Below are 25,124 nucleotides of genomic sequence, written 5' to 3'. Positions count from 1 at the left end.
TCCTAAGCTTGCCTCTGACAAAGCTCCTCTACAGGTCACCTGCTGGGAAGCAGCAAGTGTCTCATCAGTGTGCCTAGTTCTGAGAGAGGGGGTGGGTAGGATCACGGGCACCAAAATGGCAGAGCCCTTGGGGCATCTTTAGGGGTCAGCTTGTTCAGCCCCTTGTTGAAAGACTTCTGGAGAGACTTGGAGACTCGGACCAGGAACATTTATGACGACAGCTGTGAGCTAGGAAGAGCAGCTGCCTAGATTCAGCTCAGCTAACCTGGAGCTCAGCATTCTTGTGTGCAGGGTGCCACACCAGGCCTAGTTTTCCCAAGCCAGCCACCACAGTCCTCAATGGTCCCATGCTCTAGCAGCCTTAAAAAGAAACTGGACACAACTGTGCTCGTTAAGAGGAAACTTGACATGGCTAGGTAGAACAAGTCAATGGAAAGTAAATGTAAAACAGAGTGCGGCGACATGGCACAGTCATTAAAGTGCCTGCCACACAAGCGTGAGGACCCGGGGTTGACTTCCGGCATCCACAGAAAAAAAGTCAGCCGTCCTGTAACCCCAGAGCCGGGGAGTGGGGGACAAGGGTCTCCCTGGAGCTTGCTGGACAGCTAGTTAGTTATAGGTTCAGTGAAAGGCCCTGCCTCCAAACAAACAAATAAACAAACAAACAAACAAATAAATAAAGTGGTGCGTGGATGTGATTGAGGAAAACATCTGACATCCCATCCCCCTCAGGGCTCTACATGCACTTACACACCCACATACAAATGTGGATGCACACAAATATGTACACAGACACACAGTGGCATATACACATATACACACAAAAACTCTAGTGAAAAATCAAAGTCTTATTGGAATATGTAATGTGAAACGATTATTAAATTTCCCCACCCACTAGATTTGGAGGGACTGAGTTCCAAGAGTCTGAAGCCTGCTGTCTCTTGGGAAAGGGAGCTGTCAGTTGATGTAATATGATAGAGGAACAAACACAAAGGCTTCCTCTAGAAGAGCCGGGAGCGATTAGGGTGGAGCTCCTTGAGTATGGGTTCAGTGTTGTTTGGTGTCTGCCTGGGCTTGAACCCGAACAGCCTGCTAACAGCTCACGATTCTCATTTGAGGAAACACTGGACAGCTGGTTTGGAAGGCTGCCTTCCGTTCTGATACCCACACTTTGGGGTGGCACACAGCTATCCGGCTACAGATGGTTTTATTGGAGACCACTTGTTTTATCACGCTAACATCCTAGAATTAGTGTCTGTCTTTCTAGTTCTGCTTTCCTACTCTGCTGGACTCCAACTGCCTGGAGCTGGATGAAGCCAGTCCTTGAATTCTCATTACCTTGCTCCTACTTATCCAGACTCAGCTTCCCTGGCAGAGTTTACTATTTCTCCAGAGCTGCCATTTTCTCCATAAAAAGTTTTTCCTTGGGTGACTCAAAGCACAGGAGATAAAGTCTCTGATAGGATTGACTTAAGAATGCATCACTGCATCCAACTGCAGTTTCCAGGCTACAGACGGAAAGAGAATTTGAGTTTGAATGCAAATATGTCTAACCTAAATCTGTCCTTAATAATGAACACTGTCTTAGCCCTCCATTTTGGCTAGAAATCTTCCTACCCAGAATCTAGATTCTGACCTGCCATGCTGATCACATCATTGCCTTTCTATCCATTTTGATTTCTAAAATCAGTAGTTGGGACCAAAGATCTTGCTTCAATAGCCTGTGGCATAGCAATATTATGAATAATAAAATAGTATGCATGGACTGCTCTGTACAAGACACTCTGGGTAGAGTGATTAACAGCCTATATTTTTAAACAGAAAAAGGCACATTATAACAAGTGGTAGGTCTGAGATTTCTCTCCATGGGATCTAGTCCCCCTACCTTCGTGTTCATTCTTGCTGTGTGTGTTAGGAATGTGTGCCTTCCGTTTTCCTTACCAAGTGAGTTAAGTTTTGTTTTATTTTGAATTGGGATTTCTGAAAATCAAGTTTTCCTATAAAAAATGTTATTAATCCAAGGTCAAATTTGTATGTTCAAATTGTAACCCCACCACTATGATATTTGGAGGTTCGGCCTCAGAGAAGAATCCAGAGTCCCCAAGAATGTGATGAGTCTCTTATAATAAGAGATCCAAGAAGAACATTGTTCTCCCAGCCACATGCGGTGCAATGAGAAGGTGGCCGTCTACAAACCAGGAGGTGGGCCTTCATCCAACACCAGATCTATCAGTGCCTTTTTGGAATCCAGCCTCAGCTCTGAGAATATCTAAGAAACAATGTTTGTGGTTTGGGTTGTTCAGTCAACGGCATTCTGTTACAGCATCCTGTATGGACTAAGATGAAAGACCGACCCAATCCAAAGGCAAAGAGCCACCAGCACCTGGTGCCTCAGAGTGTACACACACACACACACACACACACACACACACACACACACACACCCTCTAGGACTGCAGGGAAGGACTAGGAGTTTGTTGACCTTGGAGAACAATGTGATATGGTATAAGAAGTAGAAGCTGTAAAGGCCCAGGTTCAGAGCTCAGCTTAATCGTCTGTCTACAGAAGGAGATGAGGCTGGCCAAGCACACCGGTCCTCAGTCTACTGTCTCTCAAATGCCAATGGTAATATGTGTCCCCAGAGGCTTGAGAAGGGGTCTAGTATGTTCAAAGATAAGAGATGCCAGAACCATAACTTCAGACACATGGCAAGTACTCCACAAATGCCTGATGCCTTCTTTTTTCATGGTCTGATGGGATTGAGGGATTCTGCTGTAGCTCAAACATTGATGACCCAACCCTTAAGGATCTTTCATTCTAGGATTCTGATTTGTGGTGCAGCAATTCTGAGACTAACTCATGCTATCAAAGTTCTTGAATGTTAGTTTCTAGTCCCCCAAAGAAGACACTCACAGGCACAGGATGACAAGGATGGACCAGGCGTTTGCTCCACTGAATAGCAAGCACATCCAGGGGAGCTACATCTCTGGCCAACCAGAGCAAAAAACATCTGGTACAGATGCTCTGAACCTCTTACCTGCAACAGCTCAAACACAGCAAGAAGGTCCCCTCCAGAGAGGTTCCCACAGAAGATGGGGTGGTAGCACAGCTTGGGGGGCTCATAGTCCTGGTCAGCTAGGGTCACAACCGGAGCAGCCACCGTGGCACCCAAATATTCTGGCTTCCCCTAGAGAAGAAATGAGTTTTTAATTGGCATCTACTTAGTTCTGACCAGCAACAGTGCAATTTTGCAAATCATTTTTACAAAGTTGACAGCATCGGCTTTCTCCTCTTGCCCTCTACCAAGCACCTCTTTGCCCAGTCCCACCCATGACTTGGGGGACAGAGGGTACTCTCAGGTACTCTTAGTGAAATGCTAAGACGATATAATCTTGGGGCCTCACTGGTTGATGCTGATGGTAACAGTGATGACTGAGGTCAGTATGTTCAAGTGAGGGTAGTAAAAAGGGGAAATGACCTTTGTATGTCTGTGCATGTATGGGCTTTGAGTTTCTTTAAGAACTATTTACAGCACCTGCCTCTTCCCCAAGCCAGCTCTCAGGCCCATGCTCCTCCAAGAGAGGCAGGAGCTATAGCATCTGATCTACTTTGCTCTTTATCTCCAGAATCACGAGAATATATGTTCCATATGGGTAGGACTCCCTGCTTCATTCACACTGCAGCCTCTAGACTGGGAACCCGCTGAGCGTGTATCTGCTGAGTGACAGCTGGCAGATATGATCTGGGTAGTCCAAGGACAGCGCCCATCTTCTGTTTTGCTTGAGGTCAGGCTTCTGCAGTCATGCTACACCACTGCCTTTGGATTCATGAGCCAGCATTTGCACTGCCGCCAGGGAAGGAGGCGGAAACAGGGTTTTAGCTCAGCCACACTTGAAAACAAACAGAAATGCCTGCTGGGTTCCATTGGCATCCTTCGGGAGGATGGATGAAGTCAGGACAGCTTGGTATAAAATGCCTGTCCTGCTTAGCAATTAGTTTGTTAATCTTTTTTATTGAGCATGGTTAACTCCAATGAGCCCTGGAAATGTAAGAGGGAGGAGCATAAATCCGAGCAAACAATTTGCCAAATGTAAATGTGTTTCTTACAGTGCCCGTCAACCCTCATGGACCACAAGCCACGGGAGAATGAGAGAAAGTTCTAGACTAGAAACACAGGCCAGAAGAATTCAATTCTAATCATCTGATTATCATAGTTTAGGTTCATTTTTAGCTGCAGCCCAGGGACATGATCGTATGCATGTCTTTCCATATTTCTCCAGGAGGAAAGCACAAACTTTCTATATTGTATGTCTTTCCCACAATCCTTTTTCCTTTATATCTGAAAGCATTAGCTTGATTTTTTCCTCTGAGAAAAGGTCATCATTGAGTGGGGATCTGGAAAGGAAATAGAAAGTAATATAGTAGCAGTGGGTAGTACAGGAACTAGCAGGCTAGGGTAGCAAAGGACTCCAAAGATGTGAGATTCCCTTTCAAATAGAAAACAGATGCTTACGATGAAACGTGTATTCCAAGGAAGAAGAGTGAAAGGGTGTTTACATTGTGGGTCTTCCTCCAGAAAATCTGCACTGCGTGCTGAACAGGAAAAATAAATACATTCAACCCCAATGTACAGTCGCTATGGAGGGGCCACGGGGGATGCCACGCTTGCAACCACCAACTGTACATGAAAGAGTAGACCCAAGAGTTGTGTTTTCCTGTCCTGACTCTGTCTCTAGCTCTGACTTTAAAGAAGGCACTTCGACTTTCTAGAACTGTCCTCCTTTCTAGAGAGCAAAGAAGGGCAGGACAAAATCTTCATGTTCCTCATGGTCCCTAAAATCTTCGTGAATCTCACATTTTGTTTCCTTCCTGAGCTTAGCCCATCCCAGGGCTATTATGAGCACACTAGGAGTAAGGAGGCTTTGGAAATCTTTTCAGAACAGCTTTTATGCTTTATAGATTTGAGCTTCCTGCGGAGATAGAGATGTCAAAGAAAAGAAATAAATCTTCGTCATTCATTGTAGATTTCTTAACTTAGAGAAGAATGCTTGTCATAGTCACTTAAACTCACCAGTCAGCTTTGGGAGTTACCTAAGGTTTCAGAGCACAAATGTCTTTGGAGAAGTTTGGTTCATCACCAAAGAGGGCCGTGATGAATAAGCTGTTGCAGGGCCAAGCAACAGACAGGTAAAAGAAGTGACCCAGTTACAGGTCTGAGTCAGCGAAGATGCCCATGCATTTCCCTCCCGCTAGGTAAGAGCAACACAGACCTGTTTGCAAAAGGCTTGGAGAAGTTTTATAAACATCAGTAACATGGGACCAGCTAGGGGGTTATGGTAGTTGTGGGTTGGCTTAAGCAAGCATCACATCCCTACAGAAGTGGGCGTTGACTGAATTTTGCTAATTTGATGCAATTTTGATTATAACGTAGAGGGAATTCTGAAGAACAAACCCCAAATAAAGCAGTGGCTATCATCAACATGGTTCTGTATATCCTAGCATGCTAAGGTGAAAGCCACCGCTGGCCCCTGACTACTCACAGTGTCAGGCCTTCATTGACTTTTGAGTCAGTTCCTGCAGCAGAGGTTTTGGAAGAAGGGGCAGTCACTGTTGCCCGGCGACACTTACCACGGCATCACTGTCATAGAGTTCCACCACCACTAGGGGCGGGGACTCCGCGAGCTCCCTCTCCTCGCCGTGCAAAACCAATTCATTGAAGAGCAGCATCTGGTTCCAGGTAGGAGAGAGAGTCTGGGAAATGATCTGGAAGAAAACCACAAAGGAACCATTTAGCTGAATTGTTCAACAGAAACATGGAGGCCAAGGAGAACCCATGGCAGCTGTTTATTCAATGCCAGGGAATGCAAATTCACAGTCTCTAGAAAACTTTGTATTCATAATGTCTCATTAGTGGAGTACTGCTTAGTGTCCTATTTGTATAAATAATTTTAATTTACCATGGTGCTATGATGGCGTCCGCTGTCCTTACTGAGTGCTTATTATGTGCTTCCTATAGCGCTGTGCATGCACTGTCTCATCCAAACCTCAAAATCGTTCTGGGTACACGCATGTTGAAGACCAAGAAACAGGTTCACATGTCCAGAGTCTTCAGACGACAAACTGACATTCCATCTGGATCATCCACTTTTACCAGGTAAATACCACTGGCATCTCCACTTTAGGGATCCCCTCCACTGAGAAAGGGGGGAGGGGATCAAATATAATCTTGTTACCAAAGGCTTTAATGTTGACTTTGAAATCTCATATACTTTATGTAGACGTCTACAGCTGTGTGGCTGTTCATTGACTACTCTGAGTAGACCAGAATCATCCCTCACCATTGGACATGACATCCTTCTTTCACAGGAGTTGCCATGGCAGCAAATAGTGACATTGGTAATGGACTATACCCATCATACAGATGGAGAAACTAAAAATCAAGGCAGGATGATAGTATGAAGAATTGGTCTAGAACCGTGAGGGCCTCATCAGAACTGGCCCAGAGCTTTTTTCCCAGGCTACTCAAGAGGAACGTTTAGAGGGGAGGATATTATTTAAATTTGAATTCCCTTCTCTGTTTATTTAGACATTTGGAAAGAGGCCAGTTTCACAGACGAAAGGCTGAGTTGTTCACAGATCAGGTGGTCCCTCACCTGGGCAGACACTGCCCATCACTATGTGGAGCCCGTACTGGAAAGAGTCCACGGTCACAGCTCTCTTCCAAGCTGTGTGATCAAATGGGTCTCGTAAGTGAATGTGTGCAGCAGCTGCTGGATCCTGGGGAAATTTCCACAGCACCTCAGAACTGTGCCTGACCCACCACTATCAACTCCAGGAGGGCTGGGAGGAAGAACTGGCCTGCACTAACCCTCAGCCTTACATAAAACTGCCAGCTCAGTTGTAGCGCCAGCCAGCTCCAGTTAAATTGTTTGCACTGTGGTTACGGAAGAACAGCTTTATGGCTCTTTATGTAAGCCGTGAAAGTATCGTGTCCTGCAGCTCACCTCCTTTCTTGAGTTTTTATTTTAGACTATTTCGTGTCTCAGATGCAATGTGGTTTTAAAATGCTTCTGGAGAATCTAGCTTTTCTGACATAGGAAGACAAAAGTTCAACCAACCGATAAACAGGAGCAACACCATCTCATGTGTGCTCCGTGTGTGTCGCTTTTTGAGGAGACAGGTGAGCTCTCTGCAGCACACACCTGACTGGCAGTGTAATGTCAAAACAGTCAACATCTTCACAGCGTCTTCCCTACAGACGTGTTTGAATCACTTCCTTCCCCTGTGGCTGGAAATGCCGTTGCATAACATTCCAGAGGCCAGCATTCACTCTTCATTCTTCATCCATCATGTACCTACAGTGTGCTAGGCTGTATCCTCTGCAAAGTGGGTGCTTGATAGCCATTTGCATGGATGGATGAGAGGGCACTCACCTGTTCTCCAAGTTGCCACCATGTATAAAATGTCACCTGGTCACTTTAGAGCGGTCCTGAACGACTCACCCAAACAAAAGTCTCCCACTTTGCTCAACTACCTGTGATTAGCCTTGTTCCTTAAGGGCTTCTTAAGGAGCCATGCACTGAACTGAGGTTCAAGCAATGTTTGGAAGTTCAGGGTAAGACTCTGTTAGCACTGTGAACAGTTAGTCAGATGTCCTGGACAGAATATGGTAGTAGGAGTAAAGACTAAATGGAATTCGGTCTTAATTAACTACCTGTGACCAACTTGCACAGGTGACTTAATGTCTGATGTTTCCCTTCTTTAAATGGGCTAACATTCATCTTGTCTGAGGTAAAGAATAGTCACTGCCTGGCATATAGTAGGTGCTCAGTAAATGCTTGCTACCCTCCCTAAATATACTCCATCTCAGTCCATATTTGTTTATAAGTGAGTAGACATTGAGGACTGGGAAGTGGCTCAGGACTAGAGTATCTGTCTAGCATCTGTCAAGCCTGGGGTCCAATTCCTTGCAACACACACACACACACGCACGCACGCACGCACGCACGCACGCACGCACGCGCACGCACACGCACACATACTCCCCTAAATGCCTACTCTATGACAGTCTTGGTACACTGGGTGATCTTGTCTAACCATCCATGTCTTCAGGACTAAGCATCAGTCTCATTGTTGGGACCCTCAGACTTAACCATCTCTGCCATCTAGGATGCCCCACCCTCTCTTTCTGTCTCGTCTCCTTACACACATCTGGCTCCTCTCCTCATCAGCTCTCAAACCCTTTCTCTGTGGTGTCATCCTCTTTTCCTTTATCCTTCAAATCCTGTTTCTCCATAGTGTCTGCAATAACTGGACATCCCCGGCCACCAAGTCACTGTGTAAAGGACTGATGTGCAGGGTGTCCTTTAGAGGCTGGCTCTTCCACACGCCAGGTGCTCAGTTCTCCTGGGAACCAGTGCCAGGCCACATGGGTGCTACCTTGTAAACACTGGACTTAGCTGGGCTTGCAGGACCTCAGACTCAGCTTTCCCCAGTAGAAGTATGAAGGAGGCCTGCCAGCCATAGACCAGGCCCTCAGTCACACACCAGGCCCTCCAATGTAGCCCAACCCAGACAGGACAGGAAAACCTGGGGCTTTCTAAATAAAACCAAGACAGAATGGCTAGGCAAAGGTGACCTCGGAATTGAAGAGACCTGGGTCTCCATCTTGGCCCACTGTCTTCAAGCTGTACAATCCCCAACCCTTACTTTTTTATTTTCAAAATGGGGAGTTACAGTGAGGGGTGGTAAACAATGTACACAAAATGCTGGTTGTTGTGTCTGGCATGTGAGAGCTTTGAATAAGTGACAGCTGTTATTATTAGCAAAATTGGGCACTTGGTTCAAAATTAGAGGCAGATCCAGGGTTCAGCAGAACCTATTTTCCCTTTTAGATGATTATTTGATAAACAAAGTCCATCTGTGCCTTTGAGATATGAATCTCAATTAGACCAGCATGCTGTATGGAGATGAAAACCAGCAGGATAGTGATGTGGCAGTCCGGTGAGCTCACTCAGACTCCCCCAGGGTCACTTCAGAGGGCCTGGAATTGCATGGTTGAAGCAAGTGGACGGCCCTTGGATCCACCTTCCGAGACTGCTCTTGTCTGGGGATGGCAGTTGCAAGAGCAGCCATCATGAGCAGTCAGGCAGAAGCTGTTTTAAGCTGTTGGCATTTAATTTCATCTCTTTATTAGGGAGATGTATATGTTGCCATCATGTCTACCACAGATGAAGAAATTGAGCCCTAAAGGAAATTCTGCTTAATGTCATATATCTAGTAAATACGAGACATTGGATTTGGACCAGAGCAACAGAACTCTACAGTGTATTGGTGTGTGTGTGTGCGTGTGCGTGTGCGTGTGTGTGTGTGTGTGTGTGTGTGTGTGTGGTGTGTGTGTACACGTTTGTAGGGAGTGCACATATGTGCAGGTGCATGTATGTGTACATGTATGTGGAGGCCAGAAGGTAACCTCTGGTTTCATTCCTCAGAAGCCATCTACCTTGTTTTTTGAGACAAGTACTTTCACTGACCTAGGGATTGGCTGGCTAGCCAGTGAGCCCAGCAATCTGCCCATCTCCGTTCAGTTCCCCAGTGATAGGATTACAGTGTACACCACCACACTTGGCTTTTTACCTAAGTTCTAGCAATAAAATCAGAGCCTCATGCTTGCCTGGCAAGCACTTTACAGGTAGTGTTCTCTCTCTCTCCTGGTGCCTCTCCAGGACCTATGTGGACAGTCACTGCTGTGCATGTCCTCTCAAAAACCTGCTGCACAAATCCTAAATGGTCTTATAATAAAAACCAGGAGTCAGATATCAGGGTGAAAGCTGAAAGATCTGAGAAGCAGAGCAAGCCACACCACCACATCTTACCTCATCAACTCCTCAGCCTGAAAAAGAGCATGAGTTCCTGTCTCCTTCCACCTTATATTCCTTTCTCTGCCCAGCTGTATCACTTCCTGTCTCAACATTCCTAGTGCTGGGATTAAAGGTGTGTGACTCCCAAGTACTGAAATTAAAGGTGTGTGCCACCACTCCCTGGCTCTGTTTATTTTTTAGACTGGATTAATCTTATGTAGCCCAGTGTGACCTTGAACTCAGAGATCCAGAGAGATCTCTGCCTCCTGAGTGCTAGGATTAAAGGTGTGTGCCACCACTGCCTGTCCTCTATGTTTAATCTAGTGGCTTGTTCTGTCCTTGTCTTGTTCAGGCAGGCTTTATTTTCTAGATTACAAACAATGTATCACCACAAAGACCAGCCAAGAGGAAGGTCTTCTGCCTTCTTGTCTCCATGAGACAATGGGTGAGGATGGGGACACTTTCCTTCCAAGGTCTCTCTACACTTCTCTGAGACAGAATGGACCCATCTCTCCAAATGGCTCCTGGAGGCCTTTGCACAGCCAGGCACATAGGGCTTAGCACAGTACAACCAGCCTATCTGTCTGGAGGGCCACATCCATGTCTGCATCATACATTATGCAGGAGGAGAGTCTGGCCCACCCACTCTTCTTTAATTTTGCCAAATACAAATAGACTAGATATTATAACTATAATTCTTGCTTGATAATTGTTTTGCTATATGTAATTTTACTATGTTAAAGTAAAAACCTTCCTTTTTGAAAAAAAGAAAAGGGGAAGTGCTGGGGATGTCTTTCTGTATGCTATGAATGTGTTGCTCTGATTGACTGATAAATAAAACGCTGATTGGCCAGTAGCCAGGCAGGATAAGTAGAGAGAATTCTGGGAAGTGGAAGACTGAGTCAGGAGACACTGCCAGCTGCCACCATGAGAAGCAAAATGTACAGATACCAGTAAGCCACCCACGTGACAAGGTATAGATTTATAGAAATGGGTTAATTTAAATGTAGGATCTAGCTAGCAAGAAGCCTGAGCCATTAGGCCAAACAGTTTTAATTAATATGAGCTTCTGAATGATTATTTTATAAGTGGGCTGCGGAACTTCAGGGGCTTGGTGAACCCGGAGAAAAACTTTCCAGCTACAACCCACCATCTCCTAGAGCCCATGCAGAACTCAACAGGCACTGGCTAAATGGATGTCATGCTGGTTCCTATCACACTCTCATGTGGTAAATCAAAATATAGCCGAATCCATCAACTGGGTCATGGGGTTTGTCCTAGAGAAAATGCATGCCCTCTTGACACCAGTCAATGTAATGGCCGCCATTCATCAGTCGCTTATGCACTTAACTTTTCACGTCTTCACAAAAGCTCTGCTTTGGAATGACAGAACTGGGGTCTAGGGAGCTCTTTGTCTGGTGACAGCTGCCGAGCAGATGAACCAGAGGGTGACCTTATGTCTCTATTTCCTCTCTGAGATGGCCAATTCCATATGATCTTACCCTTCCCCAGCCAACAACTAGAGAACAAGTAAAGCTTTGGTGAGTGCACCTGAGTGAGAGGATCTCCTCCTGCAGGACTTGAGCTGACTAAAAACCCTTTTCTGAGCTAGTGCTTGGCGTGTGAGACAGGAAGGAAGCAGAGGAGGCCACCATCTGCCCATCTCCTGTGACAAAGCACATATCACCAAGTGGTGTTCTCCAGGGGAGAGGTCTTGAAGCACAGTGTCGGTAAAAAGTACCCTAGCTGCTAAGAGCAAGGTTTAGAACTTTCTGATGGGAAAGCTGGACCGTGCCCCTCCCCCTGACCCCAGCAGATTCCCTGAGGTAATGACAGAGTCTAAGTCTCAGGAGGGCTGTCCATGCTGGCTTCTCCTTTCTCATTCCCTTCCTACTTTCCATGCCTGGTACTCCTGCCGGTGACTGGGAAACAACAGGCTCCTCTTCCCATTTTTCTTTCCTGCCCTTGTCTTAGCTTTAAGACTTGTCCATCTGCTTCTGGACAGTGGTTCAAGGGGACCAATATACCTTCTGTGTGCATCTTTCCTGGCCAGCATTGGCTTCTGAGTCTGAAAGTCGGCCTACCGGGAGATGCAACGGGCAGTGTGAGCCTTATCTTTCTTTCCCCAGCTCAGCTGAGCATCAGCTACAGCAGCAGGGAGGAGGCTGTGGGCTCTCTGGTTACCTTTGTGGTCTGGCACTGGGACAGGAATGTGACTTTAGCGAAGGGATCTGAAAGTCCATTGCTGTCAGCTGCGATGAGGCCCCGGGCTTGGTACATGTGTGCTCTCAGCTGGAAGACATGCTGGGCTGTGGAGGAATTATGGAAAGGGAAAACATAAATAGGCTTTTAGGAGTAGTATGCGTGAACATGTGTCTGCAAGTGACAGCTGGCTGTACATCCACAGAAAGGCCACAGCGACACAAGTCCTGCCCTCCTCCGTAACCAGGTGGAGAGGTACTAGAGCAGAGTCCCTTAGAAGCACATGTCTCCCTGAGTTTTTACCACACTGTGTTTCTTAATCATCATCACAACCATGTGAAATATGCGATTCTCTCCCCATTAATATATGAGGAAAATGATCCCAAAATGGACGACATGCTTTCCTAAGTATGCAGAGATCAGATTTTTCTTCTGCCTAATTCCAAAATCCACCCCCCCAAATGTCATATTTTAGCAAGCTTAAGTCACTAGGAATCTCTTGTTCTGTGTGTGGGGTGTGTGTGTGTGTGTGTGTGTGTGTGTGTGTGTGTGTGTGTGTCCACACGAACACATGTGGGCACATGCATGTATAGGCTCATACACAGGTATATACAGCTGCTTTACAAATAGCTTTTACTTCAGTAAACTCAATAGATTTATTGAGTTACCCATCCATCTATTCTTCTACTTTGGCATTTTGAGTGCCTATTATGTAGACTTTTGGTATTAGTCTCTAAGGCACAATTGATTGTATCAGGACTGAGACAGTCCTTGCCCTTGGAAGCTCCTAGAGAAGGCCGAAGATTAGATGAGAACCCAGATCACAGTGTCGGGAGGGCGTGGTTGAATGGTTGTGAGAGGTCTGGCCAAAGGGCCTGGAAGACAAGGAGCGAGCACGTGTTGGATAAGATGGAACACCAAGAGAGACAGGTTGGAGGAGGTCAGCGTTCAGTGGAGGACAGCGCAGCTGTTTACAGTCTTTGGTCCGTGGAATCTCACCTCCACTGGCTCTTCCAACTCACTCCCTGTTTTCATGTTCCCTGATTCCCTTTTGCCTTCTTGCCCACCCATTTCCACATCTCTGAAAGGCACTACATTAGTATAACCCATGTCTTTGTGTTGGCATGGGGATCGCTGTGAAGGAACCCTTTGCGTACTCATTGAAATAGGTCAGCTTACTTAAATGAAGGGCACACATACCCTATGAGCATTCCCTCCCCAACCTTCATCAATCCACTCCAGCAACTTCTAGGCATAAGTCCCACATGTCCACACAGGAACATGAACACAGTCCTCTGTAAAGTGGAGGCTAATCCTAACTCCTCATAAGGCTGTTATAGGAGGCTGAGGGTTTAGGCCAGTGCCTGGCACTGGGAAGTGGCAAGAAGGTGCTGATGTGCTCTTCCTATTGATTGTGGCAATGTTGCCCGTGGTGGGGAGCATCTGGAAGCAACCTGGGTATCACCTCAGCAGAAATGGACAGGAGAAGTGTGTGTGGAAGTGAGGGTCACGGACAGTGGTAGTCATGTGACCTCAGACCTTGGAGATGAACGGACAGGAGGAATGTCAGGCAGCTTTTAAGCATTTAAAAATAACACATTTGAAGTATACATAGCAAAACAGCAGAATCTTGAGACTCTAGTACATAGTGGGAAAGGCAAAATAACACAAAACATAGCAAGTTGTTCCTGTGAAATGAGATGATGTACACATAAGAGAACAGGTCGTAGTCACCAAAGCACATTCAAATACAAGGGAGCTGATTCTAGGGGAGGTGGCTGGTCTTTTGAACAGAGACCTTCAGGATGGTGGTGTTTGGTAGGCAGGGATTCGAACCTCAAGTGGCTGTAACAAGGATATAGGATGAGCCAATTTAAAAAATCAGTAACAGCAGGTCATTCGGTAGCAGAAGTCTTGGCTACTTTGTGTGGAAATAAGGGTCACAGACAGTGGTAGTCACGTGACCTCAGACTTTGGAGATGTGCATGAAGCACTGGAAAGGGCCAGAGGCCACATGGGACTCTTGAAGAGGTAGGTGTGTGTGTGTGTGTGTGTGTGTGTGTGTGTGTGTGTGTGTGCGTGCTCAGGAGCAGATGATATCAGAGTAAGATATCAGGAGAATAGCATTGTAGGTCAAGCTGTCAGTGGACAGAAGAGATGTAAGGGGTAGGTCTAAGAAGACAACAGTGCCCCCGTAGATGAAAGTTTGAAGGGCCAGATCACCACACACTGAGGGGTGGGGGAAAACCTTGCTGCCCTCTTCAGAGGATAGAGAACTTGACTCTGACAGACAGGGTGTGGAGGGACAGGGAAGGCAGGTTGTCAAAGGTACTGCCTTAGGTGACTTATGAAACCTGAACATTGCTGTCTCCACACCCCATGACACCATCTGGCCTACGTGAGGACCAGCATGGGGCCTAAAAATGCAGCAACCTTCTCAATCGCCATTCTAATCCTGCAGGCAATTAGGAAACTCGAGCTGTGCACATTGCCCAATTAAGTCTACCTCGGTTCGTACAGTGCAAGGCTCCGCAAACTCCGAGCAAGTCAGTGGAACGAGAGAAGCGATTTGGGGGGCTCAGTTCTAAAGCCCTTCCTGTCTCCATAGACACCAATTAACTCTAATGGTGACAGGCTGGGCTCTGTCGACAAGAGGGTCCCTTAAAATGACAGCAGTAAACAAAGCAGCGCACAGCAGATGTCACAGGGACACAGTGACAGGAGTCAGCTGGGAGACAGCCATGTGTTACTTCACATACTTCCGAGATCAGCAGATTTCTCAGTGAGACTTGGGAAGGTCCCCTCCCTTGAGAGAATGCCCAGCAGCTGCCCTTGAGATGACTAACCCCGAGATTTTTAGCAGCTCTTCCGATAAGAACACTGCACAACTCTGGGGGTGCCACTTACTCAGCCTACATTTGGGGTTTCTTTAGGAACCTTGAATCTCACCAGTTCTGATTGTTGGAGTAATCTAGCCAGATTCCTCATGTTGTGGGGGCCCCCTGTGGTTATCAAGGCCACATCTGGATGCCCTACTTGAAGTTAGGCTCACCTCTTGCTCATCTCTACATCCCCCTGCCAGGTTTTCCACCAGGCCTTCCATATATAGATGCCAGGTAATTATTTGCTGAATGGATATCCTCTGGAGCATAAAATTCACCAGTCGGTGTGGAAGGCAGCCAATGCCACCAATGTCAGTGCTCAGCAGAAGGTCATTAGGTAACTCCATGAAAACGACATGCTGCGTGGCATCTCAAAGCACCAGAAAAGCCTCTCCTCCCCCCCCCCCCCCCCCCGATTGTTAGTAGCCGAAACAGTGAACACGTCTGGGCCTTTGGATCTGTAGAGATGTTTGTATTTGTCCAAAGATAAGCGCTGTCAATGACTTAATGGAAAGCAGATAAGAAAGTGGAGTTTGGAGATGGTTTGCTCAACCTTTCAGTGGCTGAGTGATCTTGGGCAATTTCTGGATGTCTCAGAAATGTACTCTCCCCATCTGTGAATAAAAGGATCTTCCCAGGGTTGAACGAGCGATCATGTGTAGCATATACGGCACAGTACTTGGCACTGTGTTATGTATTTTCCCCAAAGATAACACACGTGTGTGTTGACATTGAGTACAGAATCTATGAGGTGAACCACTGTACACAAATGCCCAGAAGCCTGTCTTCTCTGACTAGGGAGCCACTTGGAGCACACTGGCAGTCAAGGTCAACTGAAGGATGTCTCACAACAGTGGAGACATGGGCGTGTTTGACTTCAGTGTTGACAGCTTTGGCTCAACTCTAAATTCAACTTCAGTAGAAGTGAAGGCCAACTGCAATCTGCTTTGTCTGAACTCGGCAGCTAAAAAAGCACAAAAGTTAAAGTGACTTGAAAACAGAGCAGAAGGCAAAAGTAAGGCATTAATACTAATAATATAATTTAAATGTGTGTTGATATGTAAACTTAGTGACACTGATAAAAAGTGACTCTATGGATTAAATAACTTCATAAAATATGCTGCCTTTCTATGAAGAAGCAGCCAAGCCAGGAACTGGGCCAGAGGAACGTAAGTGACCTCACCAATACCAGTTTGCACTGGGTCACTGTAAGGATATGTACAATGTTCAAACCTCAACGCTGTGCAAAAAGGGAAAAAAACCAACAAAACACCTTGCTTTCATGAGTCATATCAACACAAGAATTTTCTGCTCAGAACCCCAACGCATCTGAATGAAGTCCATCTATGAAGAAAGTCCACACTGCTGTTGTTCTACTCACAGATGCATAAATAAATGGGACATCCATTTAGGAAGGAAGCCCGTTTGGGATTGCACTAAAGAAGGAAGGAAGGGAGAATACTTAGCAATTGTACTAAAGAAGGCAATGGAGTTGGTCCCAACTAAAACATCATAAATGCAAGAATGCTGTCCCCGCCACTGTTGACACAAAAGCCCATTAGAGACGTCTCCTGCCCCTCTTTGTCCTGTGAGCACCATACCTTGGTACAGCAGGGCTGATGGAGGGTGATGGATGCCAGATGCCTTGGAGGGCATTTCTGCTTCATAGCCCATGGGCAAGTTGTCCAAAATGGTGTTGGAGTATTTGGTGGAGCCCAGCCACAGATATATATCGACTTTTGCCTGTACAGTCCAGCCAGCCGGCCGTTTCCCAGGAAGCTGGGGAGAGGGGACAAGGAAGGCTGTCTTAGCACCAGAAGGCAAGCATGGGCCCTATTCTGAGAAAAGGGATCCTTCCTGGACACATTACCTCGAGGTCTGTACAGAGGGCCACACTCTAGGCTCTGTTTATATCACAAAACTGAAAAGTAATGGCCCCAATTACCACAATGCAAAACTCCGGAGGATGACCCGGGTTTGGAGGCCTTAGCCTTAAGCATGGACTCTGCTAATCACTGCCAGGTCCTGGGTCACTTAGGCCGAACAGGTAGGTGTGCTTATTGCCCTGTTTCATGGAACAGGAGAGTTAGGCTCAGATAGACAAGTGTCTGTGTCCCCGTAGTCTTGAACTGGCACACCCAAGACTGGAGCTCGGGACTGATGAGTCCACATGGAGACCCTTGGCTGAGCCCACAGCCCGCCTCTTCACCATGCTTTCCAATTCGCCTTACCTTCCTAGAACTCTGGCTACTGGGCTTACCACCGGAGTTTCTGTCCCCTCATTTTATTCAGGATTGCCTGTCCTACTCTCCTGTCCCACGCCTCTGTATGAGGGGAGGTCCTGCCTGCTCTCCCAGGCCCTTTTGCCTGGCAGACATTTTCAGATCCTTCCTCCTCCTCAGGCATTGTGGCCTTATGCTCCCCCTATGTTCTCTGCTACCTCTCTTGTGATGGCCTCAGATGTAATACGGGTGGGGGATGGGTACTTGTGTTGTGTTGAGACGGGAGCAGGGAGTGGTGTGGGGGTGCAAATGTATGTGTGTGGGGTTCCTAGACCCCAAGACCATAGGGACACAGATGGGTGAATTCAATGTGCCTCTTTTGCTTCTTAGTCACCAGGTTTGGGATCTCCCTGTCCCCACCTGCAAAGTTCCAGACACCAGCTCCACTGTGTTCAGGACTTCTGAGGAGCAGAGCCAATGGCACTTAAGTCGATCTGAGCAGAGCCGATGGCACTCAAGACATGGCTACTTCTCAGGATTCTATTGACTCTTCTAAGTGCCTCTTCATGGCGGGTTTTGAAATTGCCTCTCAGTAACTTCTCTCCTACACTGAGTTCTTTCCACGGAAGATCGTAAAGTCCTATCACCACAGCCATAACTTGTTCTGACAACTTCTAAAGCACCCACAGGGAGGCTTAGACTCCAAATTGAGCATGGCTGTTTGCCTTTGTCACTGGCTCTGAAGGTTCCAAAAGCAGATCTGGAACGACTCTCTCAAACCATGACCACAAGTGCCCCTGGGCTCCAGCCAATGGGCTAGTGCCAGGGAACATCACAGATTCTGGGACTCAGCCCTGTCCTCCAAGAGCTCAAACCTGGACACCGGTACTCACTCAAATGATGGATGGGTAACTTTTATTATCATCTTGATTGGCTTAATAAGCATCTAACGGATCAGTGAGATACACCTTTGGGTGCGTCCGTGAGAGTGTTGACATGGGATTAAGTGGAAGGAGTGAGGGTAAGGCACACACTGAAAGCCGGCTTCACCATCTCATGAGCTGGAATCCCAGAGTAAATAGAGAGAGGAAAAGGAGGAAGTGAGCTGAACAGAAGCACTCATCTTTCTTCTTCCTGCCTGTGGACAGAATGTGACTAGCCACATCATGCTTCCCCTACCCAGACTTCCCAGTGGACTGTGGCAGACTGCGGGGCTTCAAATTGGGAGCCAAAGGCAAATCTTCCCTCTCAAGTTGTTTCTTGTCAGGTACTTGGTTATAGACACAAGGGAAGTAGCTAATACAAGCGAGAAAAGGGGGAAAACAAAACAAAACCTAAGGCAGTGTTTCTCAACCTGTGGGTCGTGACCCCCTGTGGAGGTCACATATCAGATATCCTACATAACAGATATTTACATTATGATTCAGAACAGTAGCAAAGCTACAGTTATGAAGTAGCAAGGAAAATAATTTTATGGTTGGGGGTCATCACAATGTGAGGAACTCTACTAAAGGGTGGCAGCATTAGGAAGGTTGAGAACCACTAGTCTTTGGGAAAGGGAAGGAACCTCTGTGTTCCATCCTTTCTTTAAGATTCAAATGCACAGCTCACCGTACTTCTCTCTCCCCTTCTACATGTTCAATGTCTCATGGTGTAAAAGTATTAAGTGTGAAATTTTCAGAAATAAGTCATTGATGAGGTTTATTACAGTGTACCATTATAAATATTCCATTTTATTATTAGTTACTGTGATAAACCTCCATTTGTCAATTAAACTTTATTATAGGTGTGCAGGGAAAATAGTATGTGTGTTGTAATTGCATGCCAGCCCCTCCCTGGGTGTCTGGAACACTCTCTCAGTGGATAGGAGGGCATTATGGTACTCAGCTGAGCTTGAGACAGTACCTTAGAGTAGGACCAGTCAGGAAAGCATCCCAGAAGGGGGAAGGGATGCAAGCATAGCTCTGGTAGTGAGCGCTCATATTTAGTGAGTGTCTATGCTGTGCCAAGAGTGGTACAGAAAGCTTTCTGACCAGAAGAGCTCACACCAGTGAGCACGAGATCAGTGCAGAGGAGTTGGGATTCAATCCTTAGGGAGAAGGATACTGTTATTTACTCAGCTAAAAAATAAAACAAGCCTACTTCATTTTGAGTAAAGGCCACTACACTACAACCTATAATTTTTAAAATTGTAATAAGATAAATGACCTTCCTTCATTTCTCTGATGATTTGAAAACTTGTTCAAGCAAATAAATATTTATTGAGAAGGTTGATAATCTAATTCAGTTCTATACTGTTTGATTCACATCTGGGAGGCCCCGGGTTTGATTTACAGCATGGAATGAAAGTGAGGAAGGGAGGAAGAGAGAGAGGGAGAGAGGGAGGGAGGAAGGGAAAGAGAGAGGAAGAGAGGGAGGGAGGCAGAGAGGGAGGGAGAGAGGGAGAGGGGGGTAGAGAGGGATGGAACCAAAGAAAGCAGAGTAAGTATGTGTCAGCTTAAGGCTATCTGTGGTAATAACAGCAGTTCTTATGCTATTTGTAGCCATCTCTAGGACATCAATTCACAACGGCCGGGGTTTGTGTCTGGTGTGTCCCAGTGCTGTTTCCAAGTCTTAGAAAAGAGTGCTTGGCGCCGGAAGAATGCAGCAAATATTTGTGGCATAAATATTATGATTCGCCAAGATAATAATGCCTGACACGTGTTGAGAATTTACATGGGTGTAGGCCCTGGTTTAATGTTTCTTCTTGAGAAATGTTCTATCACCTGCATGTCATAACACACACTGTTTCATTCGGTTTCCCAATGGTTCTGCAATACTTTTTTTTTTTTTTTTTTTTTGGTTTTTTGAGACAGGGTTTCTCTGTGTAGTTTTGGTGCCTGTCCTGCATCTCGCTCTGTAGACCAGGCTGGCCTCCTCAGCTCTGTGCAGAGACCCACTCTGCTTCTCACACATGCTGTGTGTGTGTGTGTGTGTGTGTGTGTGTGTGTGTGTATGCACACACATGGCCTGAGCATCTAGTTAAAGTGCAGATTCTGACTCGGCAGTTCTAGGGCGGACTTTGAGCTTCTATACCTCTTTCTGTCGGTGTGGGCCTGCTGACCCACAGACCTTAGCTTTAAGTTTTTAAGTTGTATTGCTCTTAACTTACTACTAACATACTATGCTATATTTCTCCCAAGTAATGGAAAACAAAAGAAAACATCATCATTTTCTACTGATGGTAAACAAACTCTCTCTCTCTGTGTGTGTGTGTGTGTGTGTGTGTGTGTGTGTGTGTGTGTGTACCGCAAACGAATTCCACAGGATACTGCTACATTCCTAAAGTCATAATATGCGAATTTTCCAAACAAACAAAAGCCCATCAGCATTCACAAATCAAAATTGCTCTCACACATCCACGTTTGACTTATTCAACCTTTTGAGACTAGAATGGAGATCAGCTAAAAGCAGCAAAGAATGGAGAGGCATAGGAACAGACTGACAACCAACATCGAAATCCTGCGTGAGATGAAATGCTCAAGTCTTAGCCTTTCCCAGGCCACATCTATCTCCCACCTCCCAAACTGGGCCCTGGACTAGAAGGTCCGCCCATTAGAGTCCTTGTTAGAGTCGGAAGGAAAATGTCCCTCCTGGACATCTGAGCACTTGCTTCCTGGCTCCTGGCACTGCTTGGGAGGCTGTAGAGCCTTTGGGTCTGTTGTTTAATTGACAGAAAGGGTGGGGGCCTGTGAAGACGGTCTCCTCCCTTGTGTTGGCCCATTAGCTCTGCTTCCTGATCTCCACCCCAAAGGAAGCCTCTCCCGCAAGCTCTTGTCACAGATCCACGCTGTCACCAGTCCTTCCCCACCAGGAAGGACTGTGTCACCTAGCACTGTGCGTCCAAGCACAAAGACTCAACCCCACCGCTGAGCCTGCCGGACGTTCTCAGCAACAGGCAGAGTGACTAATAGGCTGTAAGTAGATATTCCGGAGCAAGATGCTGGCAAACTTGGCTTTCAAGGCTTTCAAACGTTTGGGTATTTCCTGACTGTAGACCTTCCAGCAAGTCTTCTTCTGACCCGTGGGCACCATGAAACTCCACGACTTTCCAGGGTGACAACCATAACCTCCTATAGGTCTTTGAACAGGGGCTGTCTACAAAAGCCACCCAGCAGACGGCTGTGCCATAGAATAAATTTCTGGCTTAGAGACTGTAGAGATTTACAGTCTAGGCTCTTTATTTCCACTTCTGAATTCTCCACTAAGGACCCAGCATGAGACTGGGTTTCCTTGACACAGCCTTCGGGTTTTTTTTTTTTTTTTTTGCCCCCATCTTTAGGCTTACTATTTAAGGAAGGAGAAAAATAAAATAAATAAATAGGAAGAAGTGATGGGTGGGAGGGAGTTGAAATGGAAGGTGACAGTCGAAACAGGAAGGAAAAACACTTCTGCTGAATCGTCCTTTCAATATGCTTCCCTGTGGAAGTAACTGAATTCAAGGAGACTTAGAAAGTTATCATTCATGACAATCCCAGTGGCAAAGGAAAATGCAGATAAAGGAAGCCATAAACACATTGATAAAGATAACACACAGGCCGGTTTCTCCCGTCTGAACTGTATCTATGCCCTGGCTGGATGCGACAGATGCTCTTTGCTCTAATTTTGTACGGTGCCAGGATACATCACAATATTTAGCAGAGGGTAACTTCATACCATTTTCTAGTATTTTTAGCACAGGGCCTTTGGAAATGATTTGCTATTTTTAAGACAAATCTTTCTGGCGTCTGCAGCACTCTTTGAATGGAGAAGGTTAAATACAGTCTCTCATATTTGGGAATGAATGACTTGGGTTAAAAAAAATGGCCTTTTTTTTTCACTTACAGTTTTATAGGAGCAGAATTTATAAGTTAATTTACATACTGGACAGATAGAGATAAGCAAAGCCACTGGGTTAGTAAGAAAGAAATAAGCAAAACCTGCCTTCACTGCTGTGTCAAATTCTGACAAGGGTAACTTCGGGAAAGAAGGGTTCACTTTGGGTAGTTTAAGGGAAGCTACAGTCAACCGTAGGGGGAAGGCATGGAGGTGGGAGGTGGAGTGGCTGTCTGTCCATCAGGTCCACTTCAGGGCCAATCAGAAATCAGAGACCGATGGATGCCTGTCTGTGCTCAACTCTTTCCCCATTTCCTCCTTTCTATTCAGTCCGAGACCCCAAGGCCATGGGATGGTGCCACCCACACATCGGGTGGTCCTTCCCACATCACAAATGCACCTGGACCAAGTCTCATATTCATTCTAAGTCCAGTCAGATCAAGCACCACAGCCACCAACAACCGACCAGTTCTGAAGGGGTTAACAGCGTCCTCTGGGACGCTGGATGCCCATTGTTTGAACACAGGCCTTTAGTGAGTGATTGCTCTGCAGGAAGCGCAAGTATGTGTTTTTTGCTTGAATTTACTCACTGAAGCCTCACAGTCACATCCATGTAGTGGATGAAAAGTAGAATAAACATTCTTCAAACAGACGGAGAATATTAAGCAACTTTTCCAAGATCATACAGCCATAAATATTTGCCCAGAATTCTGTTATGGGTTGAATTATGTTCCTCCCAGATTCATCTGCTTTAGTTCTTAATCTCCAGCACTCAGACTGCTACCCTATTTGGAAGGAGGGTCATTGCAGATGTGATTAGTTAAATGACTGTACTGGAATAGGATGGTCCCTGAATCTAGTATGACTAACACCCTTATAAAAAGAATTCTCTCTCTCTCTCTCTCTCTCTCTCTCTCTCTCTCTCTCTCTCTCTCTCTCACACACACACACACACACACACACACACACACACACACACACACACTCTTCTTTCTTTCTTTTACTCATTCATTTTTCATTTTTCTTTTCATCACTGGGGGTTGACCCTAGGACCTTGCATGTGTTAGGCAGGTTTGTTACACTGAACTACATCTCCCCTATGTGTCCATTCCTCTTTTTTTCTTTTAAGAAAAAATTAAGATGGTATCTCACTAAGTTGTTCAAGCTGGCCTTGAACTCACTCTGTAGCCAAGGCTGACCTTGAAATGCCTCAGATTCCCAAGTATTTGAGATTGAAGGCCTTCATGACCAGGACAGGCTTGAATTTAAACAAACATATTAATTGTATGTATGATGAGGTTAATTTAAAACATACATTAAAAATGTAGATTAACTCCTGTGAAAAGGTGCCTTGGAAAAATTATACAGGAGAAAATGACAGGAGAACCAGATAAAGAAAATGTCCAGTCTTGCTAGTAATCAAAGGAGTGGAAATCTAAGCTAGACGGTTGGTCATTAGATTGAAAGAGAAATCTACCTGTCTCTGAAGACATAATGATTGGAAAGTTACAAGAAAGCACAGAACTGGAATTTAGCTCAAGAAGCCTGAGGTCTCCCAGCTGTCCTCTGTTTCTGAAAACACTGGAAGGAGTTCTAGCCATGGACACATGCTAAAAATTCTAAGCCACTCAGGGTCAAAAGAAGCTGGTCTTCTTTTGGTCTCAAGCCAACTTACCTTGAGAAAGTGGGTTTTGATCTTCCCGCAGTGCTTGCCCATCTGCTCTCTGAGGGGGGAGTAAAGCAGGTCTTTGGCAGCAATGCGGGCATAGGCTACTCTCTTGTTGTTACTGAGCATCCAAATGAAGACATCTGGGAGAGTGTGCTGTGGCTGTGTGGAGGAGAGATATGATCGGATAGGTTGGTATTTAACGGATGTACTTCTAGAGTCTACCTATGCCCAAAGAACCCCTCTTCTGCAAGGAGAAGATAGAAGAAAACAATGTAGGTATTTAAACACCTGCACAAACAAGCCAGTGAAGTGCCACTTCCTTGAGAAGGAAACATCTTGGTCATGAGGTAGGAATACATGTGACTTCCACTGTACTTGCTGGGTCTGTGTTGGAGCATCTTTGATTGCCTACATTTCTTGATATATCAAACAAATGCTTTTCTACAGATTGCTATTGATTCTTTTTCAATGTAGATATTGACTTAGCTTCAAAGCATTAGATTTCCTCAGAATCATGTACCATTTCCAGAATGTTCAAATGAAAAGACAAGAACAAAAGTGTGCTAATGCCCTTGAATCATTTCCCAGTTGCTTTTAGGAAAAAGAAAACAAATCTTGAGAAGCCTTGTGCCTAAGATCTAGTTGCCAAATAGCCAACTTCCATTTCAACCATGTGGAGAAACTCCATTAAACTTTTTAGAAATTTAAATTTTAAAAATTGAGCGATCCAACAAGGAAATGCAAGTTTCCATTTCAAGTGTTCATGATCTTGTGTTTGAAATGTACATTGCTGGGCCAATAAAACTATAAAAATAGGAGGCATAGTGCTTTGAGCTGGAAGTAGGTGCCCTGTCTTGCTCATTTTTGACATACATATTTGATACGAAAAAGGGGCGTCCACCCCTCCTATCTAATATGGAGCCAAAGGCAAAGGTAAGGGATTCTAGCCAGCTCACAAAAATGGCTCTGGCAGGCCTTGTCCTTCTCCCCCATTCTCTCTGCCTTGCTAAAAACTATTAGATTACACTCCTAAAACTAGCCACCAAGGGCTATTCCCTTATTTGGCCACTTCTTCCTTCTGAAGTTGACTACCGAAGTAGAGCTATCAAAGTATTGAAGTCCAGCAATCAAAAGCCCCCTTTGACTCACCCAATTAACATGCCCAATTAAAATTAAACCACCTCATCCTAATACAGAGTTTCCCCTTTTACCTTTATAAACTGCCATTTGCCTATGGGCCACATCTGTCTCCTCTCTATCCAGAGTCAGTCCTTTGTCCTCTGGGACAAATATTCCTGTCCTCTTTCCCTTGTTCCCTTCCCCTTCTCCCCCATCCTCTACCTCTGGTCTTTGTCTCTTATTCCTTGTCCTTTGTCTCTCTGGGGCAAATAGATCTCTCTGTGCTAAGACTTGCTCTTGGATGTCCTGAGCCAAT

General features: G+C 45.7%; 1 protein-coding gene across 2 annotated transcripts in view; it reads right to left on the bottom strand.

Moving 5' to 3' along the window:
* Fer1l6 (fer-1 like family member 6) overlaps positions 1–25,124 on the bottom strand; it is a 122,429-nt gene that overhangs the window by 54,448 nt on the left and 42,857 nt on the right. For both annotated transcript variants that reach the window (XM_037197798.1, XM_028871879.2), the window contains exons 17-21: positions 23,696–23,848; positions 16,546–16,723; positions 12,045–12,169; positions 5,629–5,763; positions 3,038–3,187 (exon numbers count right to left, since the gene is read on the bottom strand). In XM_037197798.1, coding sequence (XP_037053693.1) covers positions 3,038–3,187; positions 5,629–5,763; positions 12,045–12,169; positions 16,546–16,723; positions 23,696–23,848 — 741 coding nt within the window. The remainder of the gene's footprint in view (positions 1–3,037; positions 3,188–5,628; positions 5,764–12,044; positions 12,170–16,545; positions 16,724–23,695; positions 23,849–25,124) is intronic.

This window comes from Peromyscus leucopus, chromosome 20, assembly GCF_004664715.2.
Source record: "Peromyscus leucopus breed LL Stock chromosome 20, UCI_PerLeu_2.1, whole genome shotgun sequence".
Classification (NCBI taxonomy): domain Eukaryota; kingdom Metazoa; phylum Chordata; class Mammalia; order Rodentia; family Cricetidae; genus Peromyscus; species Peromyscus leucopus.
The sequence above is the reverse complement of the archived record's forward strand: the minus strand, read 5'-3'. Positions and strand labels throughout refer to the sequence as shown.